Source organism: Rosa chinensis, chromosome 1 (genome assembly GCF_002994745.2).
Source record: "Rosa chinensis cultivar Old Blush chromosome 1, RchiOBHm-V2, whole genome shotgun sequence".
Classification (NCBI taxonomy): Eukaryota; Viridiplantae; Streptophyta; class Magnoliopsida; order Rosales; family Rosaceae; genus Rosa; species Rosa chinensis.
This window is the reverse complement of record NC_037088.1, coordinates 19,135,621-19,159,545: the sequence shown is the minus strand read 5'-3', so window position 1 is coordinate 19,159,545 and position 23,925 is coordinate 19,135,621. Positions and strand designations below refer to the sequence as shown.

At 38.0% G+C, this 23,925-nt stretch overlaps 2 protein-coding genes across 6 annotated transcripts; one reads left to right on the top strand and one right to left on the bottom strand.

Annotated features, from left to right (window-relative positions):
- Positions 1–5,641: 5,641 nt before the first annotated feature.
- Positions 5,642–8,815, top strand: LOC112203035 (tubulin alpha chain-like). The gene is made up of 2 exons (XM_024344067.1): positions 5,642–5,785; positions 8,375–8,815. The coding sequence occupies exons 1-2, from the start codon at positions 5,642–5,644 to the stop codon at positions 8,813–8,815; spliced, it is 585 nt and encodes a 194-aa protein (XP_024199835.1).
- A 683-nt stretch (positions 8,816–9,498) lies between these two features.
- LOC112199492 (histone-lysine N-methyltransferase ASHH1) lies at positions 9,499–23,159 on the bottom strand. 5 transcript variants are annotated; one of them, XM_040512671.1, is made up of 16 exons: positions 22,923–23,158; positions 21,804–21,915; positions 20,899–21,055; positions 20,154–20,240; positions 19,713–19,797; positions 19,543–19,636; positions 19,094–19,292; positions 17,793–17,831; positions 17,414–17,491; positions 17,218–17,295; positions 15,934–17,120; positions 14,782–15,517; positions 14,197–14,667; positions 13,923–14,117; positions 12,439–12,473; positions 11,370–11,476 (listed from the first exon to the last, which is right to left on the bottom strand). In XM_040512671.1, the coding sequence occupies exons 1-14, from the start codon at positions 22,963–22,965 to the stop codon at positions 13,974–13,976; spliced, it is 3,510 nt and encodes a 1,169-aa protein (XP_040368605.1). In that variant the 5' UTR covers positions 22,966–23,158; the 3' UTR covers positions 11,370–11,476; positions 12,439–12,473; positions 13,923–13,973. The 5 variants fall into 5 exon arrangements, with proteins under 5 accessions (XP_024196381.1, XP_040368605.1, XP_040368606.1 ...); XM_040512672.1 differs by lacking the exon at positions 17,793–17,831 and having other exon boundaries at positions 22,923–23,159; XM_024340556.2 differs by lacking the exon at positions 11,370–11,476 and having other exon boundaries at positions 12,450–12,473; positions 13,637–14,117; positions 22,923–23,159.
- Positions 23,160–23,925: the final 766 nt, after the last annotated feature.

Below are 23,925 nucleotides of genomic sequence, written 5' to 3'. Positions count from 1 at the left end.
AACGTTGTAGCTGCAGTCGATTTCCATTACAGAATCATTAACTATGACCACGTGCCCAGCACGTGAGGCACTTAATGAGGTTAAAAGACTAATTTACCCTCAAAAGTATATACTTCAACAGTGTCTGAACTCTTCGAGGACTTTTGAAATGATACCTGAATTTTCAAAGTTATCAATGTGATACCTGAACTCATTTTTTCGTATCAACGTCGTACCTGCGGTCGATTTCCGTCACAGAACCGTTAACTATGACCACGTGCCCAGTACGTGAGGCACAAAATTAGGGTAAAAATGACCTTTCCCACTTCCTTTAGTTCTTCACGTGTCTCATCGTACCTTCAGTTCTTCTTCTCCATTTATTTTTCCTTTTTCATCTGCAAAATGCAATCAGATGGGATGATGACATTTCCTAGCAAAATGCAAAACCCAAAGCAAAACTTGAATCCAATTCTCTGATGGACGGACACCGTCGGGGACTCCATCTTGTCGGAGTTCTCCAAGCACAACTTGCTCGACGGCTTTGCTTCTCTGAATTTATTGCAGGCCGGAGCGGTGTAGACGGTTTCACGACTCTTGGCCTCCAGATCTAAGACTTGGAATTTACCTGAAATCAGACAGAGGGATCAGAAAGAGAGAGAGAGAGAGAGAGAGAGAGAGAATATGGCAGGCGGCAATCCAGACCTTCTTGTGCAGCTTGCCGGAGATATGACGGAGGCAGGTCACGCCATCGTGGCACTCGGCTTCCTCACCACAACTAACATCACAGCATAAGTTCATGAATTTCAAAAATAGTCTGTGTCTTTGTAATTGAATCAAAATCTGCAAACGTGAAGGAGACTGAGAGTCTCTCTCTTTCTCTCTCTGCAACTCTCTTTCTCTCTCTCAACAGCGGCGAAAATGCGAAGGATGGTGATGATGGGAGAAAACCCAAAACTGATTTTTCTGCTACTGCGTGTCTATGTATAACTATATCTATCTGTATATGATTTATCGAACAATGGGGCAATGATCATTTCACTGATGCCAGCTTCTAATCAATTTGTCCAAAAAAGAACTGGCCTTTGGTTATTTGTAGATGTAATATTAGTACTTAGTGGGAGCATCGGACGAGGTACTCCAGCGAGGTAATCGGCGGCGGTCGGGACGGGTGAGGAACAATCTGAGGGTTTTACGGCGGCGGAGGTGGATGACGGGGCTGGAGGATGGGCTGCGCGTGGGGCTTCAGGCGACGACGGTGCATTGAGTGGTGAGGAGCTTGAAGTTTTGCAAGGTAGCCATATCAATCTAGCTGAGTTCAATGTGGTTGTAGTCAGGTAGTGCTTGGAAAGGGTTGGGTGGTTGAGAGAGAAGGTGAGATCTAATTTGTGGCCATGGCTTCCAATAGGAGGGGACAAATCAGAGGGAAGAAGACGTCGAAAAAGAAAAACAAGAAAGAAAAAAAGAAAGAAAGAAAGCAAAAAAATAAAAAACAATACTTTTGAGGGTAAATTAGTCTTTTAACCTCATTAAGTGTCTCACATGCAGGGCACGTGGTCATAGTTAACGGTTCTGTGACGGAAATCGACCGCAGGTACGACGTTGATACGAAAAGATGAGTCCAGGTATCACATTGATAACTTTAAAAGTTCAGGTATCATTTTAAAAGTCCTCGAAGAGTTCAGACATTGTTGAAGTAAAAAACCCCGTGAAGAACTAAAGGAAGTGGGAAATGTCATTTTTACCCTTATTTTGTGCCTCACGTGCTGGGCATGTGGTCATAGATAACAGTTCTGTGACGGAAATCGACCGCAGGTACGACGTTGATACGAAAAAATGAGTTCAGGTATCACATTGATAACTTTGAAAGTTCAGGTATTATTTCAAAAGTCCTCGAAGAGTTCAGACACTGTTGAAGTAAAAAAACCCTTTAAAAATGGCTAGATGTAAATAGTTTGCTGGGTGTGTTAAAAACTTTTATGGATACATTTAGAATGACCCATATAAGAATCATCTATTATTTTCAAAAAAAAAAAAGAGAAATTTCCCTCTTTTGGTAGGATTCAACCCAATTTCATAGGCGATGGATATCAACACATCACCTAAGAGGACCACCCATATGCTCTTTCAAATGTGATGAGAAGAACCTTATAGAAGTATGCATGATTACTTAAGGCATGAACTGTCAGCATGATGATTATGTTGTTTCCGATACTTGTGTGATTTATAATCATCATGCTTTCTATGGGCATGAACTGACGATCTGCCATCGATATTACTCGTAATCTTGCAAGCAAGTAGGATGACTAAAAATTCTATATTAGTTACCTTTTAATCCCTCAACAATTTCTTTGATCAAGATCCTAAAATAGTTTTTGCAAGATATTTCTGAAACCCAAAGTCTTTCTGCGATTACAGTCTAAATGTCCTGCAATATCGTATTCATCAATTGATTCTCTTCATAACTACATTCTAAAGGACTAGTTATGTGTGTATGTGTGTGTGTCGGATCAGAAGCTGACGTTCACATAGATGCAAAAGTGCTGACGTCCATCCTCAGGCCTCGATCAGGTGTCGATGGCGGCGCTGCTGTTGTCAGACGGAGACCATGGGCATCTCGACGACGTCACCATCAAAGCGAAGGCTCATGATCAAGGTCGAAGGTTCTGGGCAGCGACCTCACCCGAAACCTCAAGCCCGATCAAGGTCGACTTCGAACTCTTTATCGACGAGTCCAGCAGTAAGCAGAGGCTCGATATTGAGGCCTGGTTCTACACTGGCAATCGTAGCGCCGCCTGATCGAGGCCTGAGGATGGACGTCCGCACTTTTTCTGTTTTGCAGACGTCTCGCTTATATATTTATATATATATATACACACACACACACACACATATGTATATATACACACAGAGAGAGACACACACACACACACACATGAAACCGTTCAGAAGCGGACGTCCATAAAACCAAAAAGTGTTGATTCGAAGCCTGCGTCCATCCTCTCACCTCGAATAGGCGCTGATGACGGTGCTGCTCTTACCGGACGAAGACCAGGCCTCGATCTTGAGCTTCTTCTTGCCGGAGGACTCGTCGACTACAAGTTTACAGTCGACCTTGATATTGCGTGAAGTTTCGGGTGAGCTCGCCACCCAGACCTTCGACCTTGATCACTTTGGCCTTCATCTTCCTTAGGCCTCATCAAAAAGCCCGCGGATCAAGTGGGCCGATGGAGGCCCGCCGGCCCTGAGGGCTAAAAGCCCGGCCCAACCAGTTAACAAGCCCGCAAAAGCCCGCCTCAGTGGGTAGTGGGCCGGCCACCCAAAAACCCGCAAAAACCAGGCCCGGCCTGTAAAAGCCCGTAAAATATTATATATATATATGTGTGTGTGTGTGTGTGTGTGTGTGTTTATATGTTTATATATATATATATATATATATATATATATGTAGATATGTGTGTGTGTTTATAAATATATATATATATATACACACACACACACATATAGATTTATATTTGTGTGTGTATATATATATATGTAGATATGTGTGTGTGTGTTTATAAATACACACACACACACACACACACACATATATATATATATATATATATATTTATAAACACACACACAAATATATATCTATATGTGTGTGTGTAGGCCAACATCTTTGTAATTAAAATTGAAATTTTTATCTTATGTTCACGCATATCCATAGATGAAATATTTAGAGACGTGATGTGAAAAAATAAGCACGTTTCGCAGTCGTCATGCCATCGGTCAACCAAGAAAACATACAAGTGACGGCAGTTGACCAATTCGATCGGATTCGAAAATATGGTGAAATTGGCTAAATTTTTTACCACATTCATAATTTATTGTAATAATCTCAACCAACGGTCCATTTTTCCATTTTCTTTGAATTGATAGGGGTTGCTCTTAAGAGTAAATAAATTTGACCTAATTGATCGAATTCGAAACGAGAATCAAATTAGCTGAATTTTTTACAATCACCATAAAACATTACAATCTCTCAATTGAGCGGTTGATTTCTCTAAATTCATTTTCCACTTCATGGTTGCTTTAGAATGAACCTCAACAATTTAAATGCAATATACAACTCATACGACTTTAGGAGACAAATTGATATAGGCCAACATCTTTGCAATTAAAATTGAAATTTTTATCTTATGTCCACGCACATCCATCAATGGAATATTTACAGACATGATGTGCAAAAATAAGCACGTTTCGCGGTCGTCATGTCATCGGTTAACCAAGAAAACATACAAGTGACGACGGTTGACCAATTCGATCAGATTCGAAAATATGGTGAAATTGGCTAAATTTTTTACCACACTTATAATTTATTGTAATAATCTCATCCAACGGTCCATTTTTCCATTTTCTTTGAATTGATAGGGGTTACTTTTTGGAGTGTATGATATATAGATATAGGTTTATAAGAGTAACTAAATTTGACATAGTTGATCGAATTTGAAACGAGAATCAAATTAGCTGAATTTTTTACAATCACCATAAAACATTACATTCTCTCAATCGAGCGGTTGAGTTCTCTAAATTCATTTTCCACTTCATGGTTGCTTTAGAATGAACCTCAACAATTTAAATCCAATATACTAGTCATACAACTTTAGGAGACAAATTAATATAGGCCAACATCTTTGAAATTAAAATTGAAATTTTTATCTTATGTTCACGCACATCCATCAATGAAATATTTACAGACGTGATGTGAAAAATTAGCACGTTTCGCGGTCGTCATGCCATCGGTCAATCAAGAAAACATACAAGTGACGACGGTTGACCAATTCGATCGGATTCGAAAATATGGTGAAATTGGCTAAATTTTTTACCACACTCATAATTTATTGTAATAATGTCATCCAACGGTCTATTTTTCCATTTTCTTTGAATTGATAGGGGTTGCTCTTTGGAGTGTATGATATATAGATATAAGTTTATAAGAGTAACTAAATTTGACCTAATTGATCGAATTCGAAACGAGAATCAAATTAGCTGAATTTCTTACAATCACCATAAAACATTACAATCTCTCAATCGAGCGGTTCTCTCTAAATTCATTTTCCACTTCATGGTTGCTTTAGAATAAACCTCAACAATTTAAATGCAATATACAAGTCATACGACTTTAGGAGGCAAATTGATATAGGCCAACATCTTTGCAATTAAAATTGAAATTTTTATCTTATGTCCACGCAGATCCATCGATGGAATATTTACAGACATGATGTGAAAAAATAAGCACGTTTCGCTGTTGTCATGCCATCGGTCAACCAAGAAAACATACAAGTGACAACGGTTGACCAATTCGATCGGATTCGAAAATATGGTGAAATTGGCTAATTTTTTTACCACACTCATAATTTATTATAATAATCTCATCTAACGGTCGGTTTTCCCATTTTATTTAAGTTGATAGAGGTTTCTCTTTGGAGTGTATGATATATAAATATAAGTTTATAAAAAATATTATCTTTAAGGATTTATTTGTAAATAAAGCATGCAAGGCCCGGCCCAAAAAAGCCAGTGAAGCCCGCATTAAATGGATGGGCTTAGATCCTTCAATTTACAATAAACCCCGGCCAGGCCCAAGCCTGATACCAATGGGCCGGGCTGCCCGTTGATGAGGCCTAATCTTCATGGTGACGCTGTCCGGGATACCCGTGGTCTCCGTACAGCAAGAGCAGTGCCGCCGTCAACACTTAATGCAGTTGTGAGGATGGACGTCCACACTTTTGCTGCACTGCAGACGTCCTCCTCTCATTGGGTGTGTATATATATATTTTACATGAGTCAATTTTGGTTATTTTATCTACCAATCGTCACCGGTGCTAGCAGGCCTGTAGAAAGAAAGTTGGTCGCGATGGCCAGTTTGAGGCTGTTGCGGTCGGTTCTCGATTCCTGGGATCGATGGCTACTATGTGGCCAAAGGTGGTTGCAAGGGGCGGACTAGAAAGGTCTGAACCGGTAGAGGATTTTAGCAGCCGGTTCAGTGCTTCTGAGGCCAGTTCGCTGCTTTTCTGGCCGATTCTCTAGATTCTGCCGCTAGTTCGCTGGTCCTAAGGTCGGGGGCTACTCTGTCGGCGGCGGAGGCTGTTAGGGTTTCAAGGTTTTGTTTTGGGTATCAAGATTTTGGCTATCTATTTCAGGGTTAGAGCTTCATGCTGATAAGGTGTTTTAGAGAAATTGAATTGGGAGAATGAATTGTGTATTCCATTGATAATAGGATGTAAAAACTAAGATGAACGTGTTTTTGGATATCAGAGATTGATAACTTTGTTGCAATCCTTACTGGACAGATAATCGAAATTTACATAAACAACACAAATTTGTTTACCCAGTGAAAACCTCAATTTGAGGTTAAAAACACTGCAGGGCTCTAACTCTTGGGAACCCAAAATACGTAACCAATCAACTAAAGGTGAAGAACAAGTTTTGTTACAAACACAAGTAGCACTACACTCAACTACAATCACTAGACTAACTAGATGAGGTGTTTGTCTTGAATCGTCACAGCCTTCTTCACTTGAATATTCTTCAACGATCACTCTTCTTGCACCAATGACTTCTCTACTGATCTTGAGAGAACCATGCAAATGAATGAATAAATGATGAAACACTTTGACACAGAACAAGTGTTTCCAGGACGTCTATGATACTCTTTCTAAGCAAGCAAGATGCACACAAATATTGCGTAAAAGTCACACCAAATGAACGCACACTGTTCTGAATATATGGAGGAAAACAAATCATATTCAATCAATGACTTTACCCTAATTGACTCCTAATAGGAATCATCTTTTAATAAAAGATTGCCAATTAAAATAAACATATCCTAAATCAATTAGAACTTCAATGGTACGATTTAAACAGGTGAAAAATATCTTTGTAAAATAATATTTGAAAATCAGAAAGATGCTTTCCGAAAAAGAACTTCCTAAAACCGAACACTTACTCAGGGTTGCAATCCCAGTGCATATGCTGACTCATGAGATATATTTACCTGTAGGGTTTCTCCGAAACCAGTTTGTAGGCTTCCTCAGTGCTTTGTATGGGAATGCCAACAAGACATGTACAAACCTTGTACCTACATTATATAAAGGATTATAGGCGAAAAATTTGAGTCTTATAAGAAAAGATAATCACACAATGATTAGGATATATTAGAAGATATCTACAAAACTTTTCCTATTACAACTTGTTCGTTACTAGAATTTAGACCAAACACATATTCTATGTATCCTTAAACAAGAGACAGAATATGAGAGATCTAGAAGTCATTCTCATATAAAATTAGAATTTACATCATAAACACATAACTAATGAGCATTTAGGTAAACAACCACATATATATAATATAATGTTATTATTTCCACCTACTCCTATTTTGGATTAGTTGGTGCTTCCAATTAGGGCTGGGCTTAGGCTCGACCCGTGTAAAATTTATAGAGCCCGGACAAGGACCAGAATTTTCGGGCCAGGCCTAAATAATATTTTTTCAATTTTGGGACTGAGTTAGGCTCGAACCCTTTTTTTGGGCCGGCTTTTCAAGCCCAAAAGGCTAAAAAAAAAAACAGCAGCAGATCTGAGAACAGATCTTGCTCCAAACCCAAATTCCTCCTCCCCCCAAAGCCACCTAACCACCACCATCCAAAGTCTGGGTTTATCTATACTGATCATTAATTAGTATACAAAATAATCAGTTTATTGTGATGTGAACAAGGGTTCTGAGACTACTCAAGGAGGAGAATCCAAAAGCTGGGAGCAAGAAGAGACATGGATGAAACCAGTTGAAAGGGAATCTCAGCATATGTAGAGAGAAGGTGGCGGACCAAGTGAAAAAAACCAGCCAAGAAACTGCTCAATTACAAAGGGAGGCAGCTTGAGAGGTGTACTGGGGTGCTAGGAACCCTCTCTAATGATCTACAATTGATCTGATGGGGAAGGAGGACTAGGAAGAGAAGGGAAAAGAGAAAGGAGGCGTATGGGAAGAAGAAGATAAGAAGACAGAAGAAGAAGAAAAAAAAAGAATGGAGAAAAGGAACAAGAGACCGGAATCTCTTGAAAGAAGAGGAAAGTGAAGAAGATAAAAGAGAGAAAAGAATAAGGGACCTTGACCATTTACACAATTTGAGCCTAAAAATTGCCCACTTACTCCACCAAGAAGTTTTTAATCACATTTACCCAATTTAAACATCAATGACAGTTTTTCCCTCATTTTAATTAACAAACCACACTCCTCTCAATCTCTCTCTCTCTCTCTCTCTCTCTCTCTCTCTCTCTCTCTCTCTCTCTCTCTCTCTCTCTCTCTCTCTCTCTCTCTCTCTCTCTCTCTCTCTCTCTCTCTCTCGGCAAGCACGTCCCACTTGCCATCTTCATCGACCTCGTGCCCACCGTCATCGACGAGGTCCGCACCAGAACCTACTGCCAGCTCTTCTACCAGGAGCAACTCATCTCCGACAAGGAGGACACCACTAACAGCTTCGCCCGTGGTCACTACACCATCGGCAAAGTGATCGTCGATCTCTGCCTGGATCAGATCCGGAAGCTCGCTGATAACTGCACCGGGCTCCAGGGATCCCTGGTCTTCAATGCCATCGGTGGCGGTATAGGGTCGGGTCTCGGGTCGCTTCTATTGGAGAGGCTTTTTGTGGACTATGGGAAAAAGTCCAAGCTCGGATTCACTGTGTATCCTTCTCCTCAGGTTTCTACGTCTATTGTGGAGCCCTATAACAGTGTGTTCTCCACTCATTCTCTGCTTGAGCACACCGATGTGTCTGTGTTGCTCAATTACTAATGATTAATTGAAGATGTATTTATAGTCAAATTTTTTTGTGCTTAACTAAAACTCTTGTGTTTTTGAACTGGATGACTGGTTATAATTTGCGTAATTAATACCTGTGTGCTTTGAATCTCCTTATTGGGGGGCAATAATCTCCTTATTGGAGGGCAATAATACGATTATTGGGGGTCAATAATACAATAATTGAGGGGCAACAATATGATTACTGAATATTATTAAGGAGCTATAAAATCGGACGCCGGAATCCAGTCATTGGTCATGTAGCCGGATTCAAGATTCCGGTCACCGGTTGCAGGATTCTGGTCACCGGAGTCCACGGCTGGCCACCCATCACGAGAGTCCGACGAGGTCTCCGATGACTTCTCTCTCTAAGAGACAAAGAAGGAGAGAGCAAAATTATCCTAAAAGTAAATAAAAAGCAATAAAAAAATACTTCATTGGGTATTAGGGCAAAATATATATAAAATATTGTATAAGTAAGCAATCTCTTAGAGTGTTTGGATAAGTTGAGTTAATTAACCTCAAAATTGAGTAAATAATCATTTTCCCAAAGAAGGGGATAGTCTAAGCAATTATACATGACTCGAGCCTTCAGGCTTTTTTTTTCTTATAATTCTAAGGCCTGAGCCCGGCCTGTTATATAATGATTTCAGGCCGGGTTTTATAAAACTGACAAATTTTTTTAAAAGACCAGACCATTCGGGCCGGGTTTCAGGTTTACTTCCAATAATTAAATAAGTTAATTCAGATTAACTTCAATTTGAATGACTAATGTAACAATAGGGGGGCTTATTATACCCGAGCCAACTTGAACAAGTTTCGGATCATCATGATATGCGAAGTAAATAGAACAAGTCGAAATTAATTGTAATAGTAACCACAAGGAAAGTGACGAAGCGTCAATAAAAAGAGCTTTCCTTTCGTATAGAAGAAAATGCTTTCAAAAACAATCTTGCACATCATTGACAAGTGGACCACCTGATGAAGCAGAAGATTTATGGCTTAAATCTGCTTGAAGAGGAAAACAAGTCCTGTCCAATAGTTCAAGGAACGCTCAATTCCAAAGCGTAAATTTGTCAGGCACCTCAATTTGGGAGCAACTTGATTTCATTCTCTATGTTGTTATCGGCAGATTTGGTTTGGCCACTTGCCTTTCGAGGGGTACAAGCAACTTGTTTAACAATAGAGGAATAAAGGTCGAATTCCGTCTTCAGTTTCAAGCAGCAGGCTTCTATCCACTTCTCAGCTACACTGGTTGCTACACTGTCTTGGCTGTCCCTTTCATGTTCTTCAATGGCAGGTCGTATCTCATTGTATAAAGATTCAAGATGAGTGGCAGCATCACTTCTCATCTCCTGTGAAGAAAATTTTCAATGTGAACAAACTAATAAATTCATGTGCTTTAAGAGTTTCATAACCAAGAATATAGAATTATACTACAATATTTCGTTAGGAAAAGAGATGCTTGCATTAGGGAGGGAGGAGGAGGAGGAGGAGGAGGAGGAGGACAGGGGGGGAAAAGAAATCAGGATCCCAAAAACTTACAAACAAGGGAGAAGAGACATTCGCAATCACAAAAACCAGAAAAAAGAAACCATCTAATCTACATTCATATAATGCTTCTGAAGCATCAACCACTATTAGAAAGGAAAAATAAAACACAAATTTTTTTTTAAACATGACATGACAATCTCAAAGGAAAATATTTCCACTAAATTTGTTACCAGTGTGGGTGTGTCTGTATAAGTATCAGACTGAAAAGAAAAGTAAATGAGGAAAATTAGCTTTATCTACAAAATAATACAACTTGTTCAGGAGGTATCCAAACTATATTTGTCGTGTCAATTACAATGACAGAAATTTATGACTACACATACAAATAATGTAACACATGTCATAGGAGGGTCATGCACGTATCTGCACATCATACATTAATGCTAAAAAGTATTAATTTGATTATTCATATGATTTAGAATTGATAATAGATGCTTCAAAACATTTAAACAGATAATGATGACTCATTAAAATGTAAGTGATGTGTGTTCTGCAATGAGATAATAACATAAAAGAATGGTAGATTTTATCAACATTTTGTCCACTATTATTCCGAGACATTTATACTTCAATATACTATAGATGAGCAAAAAAGAAATAAAAGAAGAAAAAAAGGCCAGATTAAATACCTCATGTTTCAAAATTTCATCTTGTGCCTCATTTGATGCTAAAAGCAAAGCTATAGATTTGGCATCGATTTGCTTTTGTGCATAATGTTTCAACTTTCCACTAGAACCTTGTTTCGATCTCTTGTTTGAAATTGATCCTGATCCAATGTGATAGTTTCGACACGCAGTATTGCTACGGATTCGAGATATCATTGCATTCTTTTTTAAGAAAGCCGGTTGATTACCTCGTGAATAAAGTTTCGTCACCTCACTCGCTTCACTTTTTACCTCCATAACTACACCCTCCATTGGATCTGAATCAAGTGATTGGACAACTAGAGCAGTGGACATCAACTGATGTTCAGAATCAGCATTGACATTGATCATCATCCCTTTTACATCAAATTCAGAATTTGTGTTGACAGTCTTGAAGAGCATAGAAGAAGGCTCATCCTCTGCCGAATCATAAAGCGGAATTTTCTCAACTGAATACCTGTCATCAAAAGGCAATTAAAAATAAATGAAATGCAGCCAAAAAAAGAAAAAAGAAAAGAAAAAGAAAACCAAAGAATGCACATGCAAAAATCTCTAAATAAGTAAATAGGTATTAATTGATGCAAGTGAGTGAAGCATGTCTCAGAAACAATTAGTTGCATAAACAAAAGACATATTCAATACAAAAGAGACATAGACCAGATTCAAACCACCTGATGAATTTCAAGTAAAAAGACCACATTATTTAAAAAGTGCAACATCCTATCAAGAGAAAAAGTTCACCTCATCTGTCACATCAGGTGGTTTACATCTGGTATGAAAAAATGTGGTCTCTTTAGCACATTTGTCAAATAAAAATGCCTTGTAAACCACACCTTTCAGCGTGAGTCATGATGGTCCCCAAAATATGACCCAATACAGGTTTAAGGCTGAAAGTTAAAAAGAATGAAAGAATGCCAGCTATCTAGAGAACAGGAAAATTAGCAACTGCTTGGTACATCATCCTAAAAAAAATAATAATAAATAAAAAAAAAATTAAAAAAAAACTCAAGTTTTGGGAGATGTTGTGTACTTGTGTTTAACCAAAACTACTAGGCAAAGTTTACATGCATATATTCATCTTTATGCACGAAATATTAGCTTGTAATTTATCTATCTAAAAAATAATTGGTCAAAAACTTCATTGCATCCAAAGAATACAATAAATGTAAACATTGAGGACTCATGACCTGCTTGTAATAAACTAATAATAATGATAATGATAAAACCTCCAAAACCATGTTCCTCTTTACTGACTGTATAAAAGATAAGTACTCCAATATCTCTGATGGGCGTGGATCCATGGGCAGTCCACCATAAATAGATCTAAGACTTTCTTCTAATATATAGAATCCCACAAAGATGTTTAAAAAAATAAATAAATAACCACACAAAAAAAGCATCTAAATGGGTGAACATTACCTTTCATCATCATCTTCCCACAAGTATGTATCCTCCTGTTGGGAAAATATTGCATAATGAGGGTTAAAAAAAAATAGCGAAGACATCAATAGAAGCAAATGCTTTATTGAAAAAAAAAAACAGAGAGAGAGAATGCACAACAGAAATTTAATCAATAGGAAATGCCAACTGCTAAGAATTTATATGCAATGAGATACGAAAAGCCTACCTTACAAGACAAGCATGCTAATCAATCAACAATAAACAGAAAATGCAAGATCAAGAGGAACAAGATATTATAAGATGGAGATTTAATGTATTTACTGTTCTTATTTGGGCTGATATGTGCAGCAAATCAATAATATAGACTGAAAACATAACCATCAACACACACCACGTGTAGTAAAGCTACCCTTTCGCTTTCATATTCTTCAAAGAGCTGGACTTTGAAGGACTTAGGGCCACAATAGATATATCGTTAGTTATTTATGTTTTTATCCAAGAAACTTAAGCTTCAGTTGCATTTCATGTAAGCCAACCACACTATGGACTATCTGTAACTAAAACCAAAGCTAGTACACGGTGTTGCATCAAAAATTGCAAAGAAATTGAAAGTTCTTTAACATTATTATATATCTTAAACTGCTTCAAATAAAAGATGCAAGCAAAAATGCACAGGTGCACACAGATGTAAATGTAGTATCACTAAAGACTGATCAGTGTTCTAGAATCGCTAGCAAGTAGGTAAGTCCTACGTGTATAACTAAAAAGAACAGCCATCAGCATACAATACTTCATCAGCAGCTGATTGGACTGTCTGAGGTATATCACGTGGCACTGGAGGATACACAGTTCCATAGAATGATAAGCAAAATTTCAAAGGAGAAGGCATAATGATCTTGCAACGCAAGACAAACACGTAAGCCTTCAGGCAAAGAGGTGGTTTTTTGACTCACATTTTGTACGAAAAGACAACTTAATCGATGCCTTGAGCCCCAATTTTTAGGACTATATGCACCCTTAAACTTGATCAGTTCATCCAATTACTTGACCCAATTCCTAAACATTTACAAAAAATATTCTCGCTTCTAAGACTGTCAGTGTTCTAAACCATCATAAGCCCAAGTTAATTGATCCTTTCTCTAAGTGTCGCACACTCTACCTTCACCCCTACTGCCAAAATGTTTTCTGTGAAAACCCCATCTACATTCTGACTTACCTACTCAACCGGTCTTCTAAACTTGAATTTTGAAGAGCATCGTCTCCAAAGTATAACCTAAAAGTGGCAAGAACTTTTTAAGTAGCGTGCATGTGTTTAATATAGTTCGATATGCTTTGTGATGATGGACGTGTGATTTCAGGTTTTTCTATGGAAAATGACTTGGCTTTTGGTTTGGTTCTTGGGCTTTTTAAGACTCAACTCTGGGCCCTGTTTGGGAGCGACATCCACTTCACGAGATCCCTTCAATGCCGGGTACAATATAAAGGACATGATCGAGCCTTACCATCCTAAGCATGTTTTGCAACTCCTCCAGCTCCACTCACACCTGACTGAGTCAAATGTTATCCGAGCGGGCAAGCAACTGGAAGTGTGCAATACAATCAGTATATATAGTATCCCACCCTTTTGCAGCTTGTGTATGATATCTGATCCAATTAGACTCAATGGGTGGTACAGGATGTCCTGGCTTTAAGAAGACCTACAAGACAAATATGTTATATTAATCTAATAAATATGTTTTTACAAGTGATAAAGCACACCATTATTATACATCGTACCTCAACATAATGGGAATCATTAACAAGACCAATAGCAATATGTCTACGCATTGGCAAAGGAACAGGTGTTGATCGAAGAGGTAGGAAGGTAAGGCATTGAGTAGCTGAAAAGTGGAAGAGTACAATCTTATAGCATGATGCTATGAGATGACCCATGTCAGGCATTGTCATGCATCTGTCAAATGGCGCTGTACCCTCATTGAAGAATGAAAGTGATTGTGCCAAGTCACGAACCTTCTCTGCGCTGCCGTATAGCTCACCATAATGTGCAGAATAGGAAGACAATTCAGTCAGTAGGTCATTTCTCACTTGCAAGTATGCGTTCTCGCCCAATCCTACTAAATCAGCGACCGCTCTAAACCCACAGTTACCATCATCACATACATCCTTGACTTGGTCTATGTAAGGCATCAATCCCACTGGAAATGAATCAATATATGACATAACTTTTGCTGAAAGTGTCCGGTAAACCTGTGTGTATGATATAAATTGTCACATATGAAAGGTAAATATACACACACACACATATATATAGATATATATATATATATTTCAAGTTACATTTAAGAACAGTATCTTTATTACCTTCTCCTTCATCGGCCCTGTCTGCTTATGTGTTGATTTTTTCAAAACATCCATTGTACCACCAGTCACACTAGGTGAATGACTATCCACAGATGCAGATTGTATTAACTCAAACACAGATGCGTTTTTCTGAATGGGCATATCAATTCTCTCCTTCAATTGACCTCGTGTTCTGGACTTCACCCCTGGTTCAATAAGAGTTGCTAGGGATGGTACAAGTTCTCTCACTCTTTTCCGCAGCATCAACCGATTATCAGCATTTGTCTTTAAAAAGTACTGTTGAAGCAACTCCAACTCAGGAAATTCATTAACATCCATATTATCATTAACAGGATCAGAAGAGGGTGACATATGAAGTTTTCTCCAATGGGGGTCAAGAGAATCGAGCGGAATTGGTTGACCATCCCTCTTATATTTGGCAATTTCATGGGCACAAGGTAAACCATGGGTGCGACGTATGACACAACCACAATGAAAATCATCAATTCCAATTGAGGTGGCTAGCTTAAACTGAGATAATACCTTGTCCAATGCAAAAGTAGAAACTACTCCTCTTAGATGTTTGAATTCTAAAGGCAAGGAGCTATGTCGTACAACAGTCAAACATTTCTCGAAAGATGCCTTAATGTCAGTGTGTTGTAACTCAAGCAGAGCGTGTATCTTCTCAAAAGAACCCTCAAAATTCCCCTGACTCAAACCAAGTTGCCTCTTAAGCTTAGAATGTGCACTCTCCGCCCTATTACAACATAAAAGAGTACAAGAAAATTAACACAACTTCAAAATAAACCAAGATGTATCACTGCATAAGTAACATACTAAGGCCCCGTTTGGGATTGCTTCGCTTTTAAAAAAAATCAGCTATTGTTTAAAATTTTAGATTTTATTGTGTTTGGTAAATAAATAAAAATAAGCTTTAATTAGAAGTTATAGGTCACTGGCAGTAGATTTTAGAAGCAGCCTAGAGGTTGCTTTTAGAAGCTGTTGTAGATCAAAACACACTCTACAGTTGTTTTATGTACTGACAGCACTTTTAAAAATATTATCTACCAAACACGAAACTATTTTAATTCACAGTTGATTATTCTCACAACACAGCAACAGCAGTTTTTTTTAAAAGTCACAGCAATCCCAAACTAACCCTAAGTTCATTACCTGTTTGATGCCACATTACCAAAATGCATGATTACGTCTGTCCAGGCCGACACAAATCGGTCCCTAAAAGGATTCAACCAAGTGTTTGTAACATAGTCCAAGACGTCTGTGTAATTCCTAAATTCACTCTGTAGCACTGCTAGCTCTTGTATGTAGTCTTCTTCAGTAGGTGACATCACAAGCACATTCCACTTCATAATAAACATATCCCACTTTTCCTTGGACTCAAACAGATTTCTGCATTTTGCCAACACATTCTTATTGATATGCCATTTGCACAGCATATGTCTAGCTGAAGGAAATACCATCTCAACGGCTCTCATCAATTCCAAATCCTTGTCTGTGACAATAACATTGGGCATAGCACACCCATCCAACACATCACGTAATCTATTCAAGGCCCACACATAATTATCTTCCTTTTCAGAATCCAAAAATACAAATGCAATTGAGAATGTCATATTAGTCGATGTCACACCCACAACCTCTAGGAGAGGATAACGATACCTATTGGTTTTAAAAGTGCAATCCATCATCAAGATGGTTGGAAATACACGTAACAATTCCAAGCTCACAGGGTGTGCCCAAAACAAGTCCAGCACACTCCCTGAAATAGGGCAACTCCTGTGCCACTCAAGATAATTATGCTCATTCAACTTACATAAAAGTTGTTCCATTTGAGACCTCCCTGCTTTCTCTTTAACTCTTTGCCTCTGGCGTGCATTGTAGATAGTTCTTATAGTTGTAACATTGAGTGAATCCCTTTGCTTCAATTTGTTCAAGATTTCTTTGGGTCGTACTAAACTCTTTGATAAGTCTATCAAGAGTGAAGTCTCCTCCTCTGACAACCTCCCTGCATATGAGTGCCCTTCAAGAGACTCGGTTAAGGCATGATTGTGCACACCACATACTACCTTTAGCATCCATCCATCACCAGTTGTTAACTTCTCTCCCTTTAATGTGAAAGGACAGCCACACTTCTTGCTGCCAGTCCCACATCTTTGCTTCCCACCTTTATCACATCTTTCTTTGTGAACCTTAAATTTTCCTCCACGCTCACACCCTAATGTAACTCTTGGTTTCAAAGTTTTACCACCCAAATCAGATCGTACCGTCACAACAACAAACCCGTTTCGTTTCCCGGCCTCACGAGCCCACAGCATCAAGGATTCTCTACTCTTGAAAATCTAAAGAACAAAAAAAACCATTGCATGTAAGGATCCAAATATACAATAAAAAAATTTACTTTGAATGCACCCAAAGCTTTACAATAACTAGGGTTACCTCATAAGTAGTAAATTCACTTGTGAAATCCATTACACATTCTGAGTCGACCTCACTACCTCGAGTATAAGTGTGGGCCTGCATTGAAGATAACAACATTAAATAAAGTTTATTGTCAAGACTGAACAGGATACTCATGTGGCCAATTTGGCCACATGCCCAACACACCAAAGCTATTTAAGCTACAATTGTTTACCTCATGAGTACTAGATTGAGTCGTGGAATCCATTGCAGTATCAGACCCAACCCCACTACCTCGACTAGAAGTATCACCCTGCATTATAGAGAACAAGTTTTAGTGAGTCAGCATTCGGTTAGATAACAGAGAACACTCTGCAGCCATTATTGGATTGGTGTGCAGCCAATTTCAGCCACACACCAAAGGTGTTGTGCAGGCACATGTGTCCACGCTCAAGGAACATTATTCAGCTATATATGGCTGGACACCATTAAGACCGAGCTACCATATATACACAAACTGTACATATGGTGCTTAGCTCTATATAGCTCACAAAGCATGAATTCAATTTTCAAAATACCAAAAAAAATTTCAATCAATGTTGCAATCAACATACCTTTTCATCCTTAGAGCCGTCATAGATGATGATTTGATGCTGCATTGACCAAGAAAATCTCAATGGAGGTGATATAATGCGATTTGGGTATGTATGGTTGCTTGGGATCGTTGGCAGGGTGAATATAAGATTTGGTGAGAGCTATAGGTGTCTTGAGTAATTGGAAACTCTACAGAAGTTTATGGCTCTTTTCAGTCATTTCGCAAAGGGATGTGACTGTCGGTAAAAAATACTGAAGTTTCGGAGCACCGATGAAACTTAAGGGTGAACGTAATAGCCCACTTATTTTATCCACACTTATACAAGTCCATAGAATAGCCTAAACAACATTAGAATTATGCAGTAGGCAAGCCCACATTTTCAGTCCATTTTATCATGTTAAGAAAAACCAAATTTGAGTCCCGTTAAACAAAGCAAAAACTAGTAACCCAATACGGTCCGTATTAAAACTCAACTAGGTGCGCAAATGGAGACAAACTACGAAATCATGCATTGAGCACTGTGATAATTGGAGAGTTTTTCTTCAGGCTGTTCTACTGAAAAAAGAAGAAACTAGAATTCACTCCAGCTAGACCACTGTGCACTTATAAAGTCTTTTGGTTGTGTAGGGGGTCTTTAGAAAATATAATGTGTTTGCTAACAAATACGCCTCCACAATATGGCATATGGCTTTGAGAAATTCCAGATGTGAATGCCTATAGCAAAAGGAAGCATTGCTGTGAGGCATACCCAAGGTTTGAAATATTGAAATATTGGCCAATATGTCAAAACCTATTCGGCCGATATATCCTTTTCCCAATATGTCAGAACATATTCGGCCTATATCCTTTTCCTGAAGGACCCAGAATCCTATCGCTAATATATAGCAGACATCGGTTTATAGTATGATCATGTATAACAATTAAGGATGTCTCATGTGAGACAAAACCTCTAAGCTCTAAGCAGGCCTTTGGACGAATTCCTAGATAAATATTATAGGATAATTTCAAACTCCATGGAACCTCAAATCACTTAAACTAAAACTCACTATTTTTCTTTATCAGTACACAATGCGTAGTTATATTTGAGAGTGTTGATAGCATTTTTTATTCTAAATTTATGCTAATTCTCAAGTTTCACCATCCTCCTAGCCAAAAGCACATCTAATCTACACATATCTACTGGTTCTATAACGTTGCAGTACATGCAATGTAATGATGCATAATACATAAAATAATGTGCAATCATACAAGCACTGACACTTGCATCCTTCATTATCTAAAATGAAAAATCATAACTGAAATTGTCAATCAATGAATTACCTGAAAACCACGAGATTTTGCCCCAAGAAATCCCGAACAGCTGGGTGCACCACAGAGGCAGCGAACCTTCACACCCCCATACCATTCAAAATTGTAGTCATATGCCAACTCAGTTCCAGCTAATATATCTTGTTTTGCAAATATTCCAACCCTAATTTCCCCCAGCACATTCCACTTTCTTGTCTCACAATTTGGTTGGCTGATCAAGCATAATTACGAAATATTTAAAATTAAAATTAAAGTTGAATCTACGTTTTTTCCTTACTGAGTTGTTATCTGGACTCCCTAACGCCCTTCTGCACTCCAAATAATATTTTATTATTCATATCCACTTACAGAATAAGTGTAGAGGATGGCAGAATGACTTTCTGGAAGTGCCAGTAACATTCCCCTTTCAATTGACATGTCTAATTTTCCAACATTTAATTACTCTGTTTTGAGTGGCTCACCAAGAATGATTTATAAATCTTGCTAGGCTTCCCTTCACAGTGGCATCAATAGACTCAGAGGCATTGAGAGAAATAATAAATGCATCCCTGATACCTGCATCAGTGCCACACATGCTAAACTCAGTTTTAAAATAATGTCACATCTGCAATTCATGACTTTATTAAACCACCTTCAACTTCATAAGCATGAGATCTTTTCTTTGCTTCCTTCCATGATATCACTTCTCCACAGTATTCAATAATAAACTGCCCTGCCTGCTTCAGATAGAGTAAGTTAAATAACTTAATAAGAAACATACAATATACTTCAAAAGAGGAACAAACTTCTAACAGTCCCATCTGTGTTCAAATCATATATATATATATATATATATATATATATATATATATATATAAAAATCAATATTTCCAATGCGTTTAGAAAAAGTGCCAAACATAAATCAGACCAAGATACACATTATAAAATATAAACTTCATATTCCAAAGATGCAGTGAACAAAGAAAATTATTATCTTGCCTCAAACCCAGGAAATGTTAGACTAGCAGAAAATCCAAGAAATTAGATGTCATTTTATGATTGGAAGAGATCAAGATAATGCGTATGCAATTACCTTAATGTTCTCATTGGCTAAAAGACCCCAACCACGGCCTTCTGTTTTAAACAATTTTGTCTTGGCATATTCACATTTCTGAAATCTCTGTTGACAGTAAATAAACGAGACATCAGAAATAGGTAATAATGGTTTCATAACACTTGCACAGGAAATATGAATATTCACATTTTAATCTGTCTTGCACTTTCTTCTCAAACATAGTAATAATGGGGTCATGTACTTATAAGGTGGCCAAGCTAAAACAACACCTAAGAATGTATAACATCAAATCAATGATCCATTTCTGTATTAGTTTACAAGGGATAATTTGTTGAAACTACTAAGAAGGATGCCTAACTCCTTTTCTCAGAGATTCAGAGTCTCAATTCTTTACGTGACCCACTCTCTTTACAACTCCAAAATAGCTTACTTTCACTACTCTCGTTCCAGTACTTACCAAACCCTTAAAAACATTAATTTCCCATCACTACATCTAGCTACCAACCTCTCCACCCTAACCACAAACAATCTAGAAACCCTAAAGTCACAATTTTCTAATTTACCCAATCCTTGGCCAACCACAAATGCAAGCATGGATAACTCTCATGTGCATGCAAACATATAATACACACACACCTCCTAGAAGAGTGACGGCATCTTTTTTCTTTTCTTTTTTGGTAAATAACTGAAATTTTCAGATGGAAGAAAATTAGACTCAACATACCTAACAAAAATGATGATGGTGAATATCGAGAGAGCTTACCTGATTCTTACAATAGACACCACAAGGGCAATATCCAGGAGTGCATTCCGTGCTGGTCAACACATTCAAGCACCTTTCTCCACATGCACTTTCAGGATCCTTTTCATCATACTTGCATTCACATATGACAATCTCCTCCTCCTCCTGCTTCTTGTGCCTGCAAATATTGGGAAGGGAACCAAAATCATGTCATACTAGTAAAAGACAGATATTGCATCAGAAGGTAATATTGTTCTGTCCATGGCCAAGAGGGAATCCATAAACAACATTTCCAAGAGCAGATTAACAGATATAAATACTAAATTAACCATGGGAAGACGAGGGATATCATTTTCAAGAAAAAAAAAACTATAAACCCCAATCCTATGTCAAAGGGGTAGTTCATTCCTAGATCTCAGTTTTCAATTCAATAAAGACCATTATCCAAACTTCAAGCCACCTTACATTTTCCAAGACACATGTTGCAAACTGAATGCAATAGGCTGTGCATCCAGTAAAAAACTATTTGTATACTGAGATGCATCAGTTCCATTAATAGTTATAGGCGAGTAAGATCCATGTAAGATAGTTCAAAAGGTGGCTAGGCATTGCTTGCCCACTCAACCAGAATGTATATTTCTCTCTACAAAACCTGAAACTTGCCTCATATTGTAAACTCAAACTAAAATGAAATGTAAAACATCAAGTCATTTACACTTCTTGTGTATGACACCACTAAACAGACCCCCAAAGATTTTTGAGCAAGATCAAATTGAGAAGCCCAGCAGAGCAATGGACGAGTCATGAACCATAGTTTTTCCCATTCCATAAACTCAATTGCAAGAATATCGTGCCAAGCTATAAATTACACCAAATCATAAAGCAAGTATTAATTTAAAAAGAGAAGAGAAAGAAGGTTGAGTTACCTTCTCTGTGAGAATTCATTCTGGTCAATATGTGTGTACTGTGGCTCTTCTTCAACACGTTGATCTGTGGTAGAGACCATAGTCTCTGACTCCATGTTTCCCACAATTCTAGCTGCTCACAAGAACATGGCTTTAAATTATTCAATTCCTTATTATAATTCTCAAACATTGACATATGACAACAGGTTTTTACCTACAGTAGCAATCAAATGTCAATAACAATCTTGAGCACATCCTTTACTAAAAATTAATTATTATTCTGTATTCTTCCTTTGATTGACAAGATGGTTTAAGCTTTACAATTTTTGGTCTGAATAATACTTCGATTAAAGACTCGAAGTGAGCACAGCAATACAAGGAGAAAAGAACTGGAAAATACAACAAAGAAGAAACTACAAACATAATAAGAAAAGCATAGCAGCAAGCTGCAACAAAACCAGTCAAAAGAACATCAATTTGAAAAATTTGTTAACCAAAAGTCAGAAAAATTTGTTATGAGAGAGAGATGATGTTCAGTGTCTAAAAGCTTCCTATACTAACAAAAGTCAGCAACAACCAAAAGACACCCACCAACACTGATGCCCACATCCTTACTACTAATATACTTCGATTAAGTTTCATCGATTATCACAATAAAACACAACAATCTCTTGCTTTACCCGTACCCGTTACTATAGCCTTTGCATTGTGCTTAAACAGGTGCTAACAAAGATGTTCCATTTTCATTTTTCTACGGTACTGAACAATGCACTGTGCCAAATGCAACAATATTTCATAAAGTAGGTAGCTCAAATATTTAGGCCCCAAAAAATGAAGCTTCTGGATTAAAGCTAAGAATAGTATCTCGACAACAAGGATTGTAATTACTCCTGGACCCAAAAGTGACCACAGGCTTAACACAAAAATCAAATCTTTCCAATTCAGACAAATTCATCTGACCATTGGCATAACAAATCAAAAACCCAACTGAATTCCCACTTCCCATAACCAAAAATCAAATCAAAATCCCCAAACGAAGACGACCCAGTAGCAAAGACAACAACTTTACCTCAGGAATCACATCAAATCACGAAAAAAGAAATCGAAACAATCAAAAGCAAAGCAAAATCGGAGGGGTACCATGAAGGGCAAGAAGCTGCTGTGCGGTCTCGTTGGGATCCATGTTACATTCCTTAGAGCATTTGCGTCTCTCTCTCTCTTTGATCGTCTTCCTCGCACTGTCTAATGCTAAACCCTAAAACGACCGGTACTGCCGATCATCTAATGTCAGCCGCAAGATCAGAATATCAAACAATCGGACGGCTCTATTCAACTCCTTCATCCCCCAACGCTTCAAAATTGGAATAGACCAGCATACCCCCTACTATGGACCCAAGAGAAGCCCTCGTACAGCCTAACGGGGCCGTCTTAAAGATCTTGGAGGCACTGTGTGAAACTAAAAATGAGGCTCTCCTTTTGCGGTTCATGAATATATTATTGAAAATTTTTCAGAGAAAATATTATACAAAATTATTTTTTAGATTAAATTTTTTTTTATCTTATATTATCTTTTCACTTCTTGAAAAGAAAAATTTAGATAGAGAGGACTAAAGCTTGTTACAAAACTTTCATTAAAAGAAGCAACATTATAATTGAATTATTTAAAAAGAAGATAAGCATAAAAAATTGAACGAATTTGAAGGACCAAAGATAAATACAATATGCACTCTGTAGTATCCACTAAAAAATAAAACCAGGAAAGTAGAGGAAGGGAAGGGGAGAAGGAAAAAAAGAAGCAAGAGACATGCAATAGGGGGAATCGAACTGCTAGAGGGGAGGTAAAAGAAAAGTTCAATGCTACCTAAGCTACTATTGAATTATGCCTTTAGGCCCTTTTCTGTATATGTTAAACCTACTTAGAACTTAAAATAGGGCCCCAAAATTTGGGGGCCCTGTTCCGTCACCCAAGTCGCACCTGCTCTAAACTGGCTCTACAGCTCTACAGCCTAGGCCCAAAAGCTGAGGCCCAAGCCCAATAAGCTTTCCGGTTGTCACCCTATGTCACGACCATAACTCGCATCACCATGGTTACAGGTTTTGCCATGCCTTCCACCATGTCCGTTGTCATGACCATTAGTAAAAA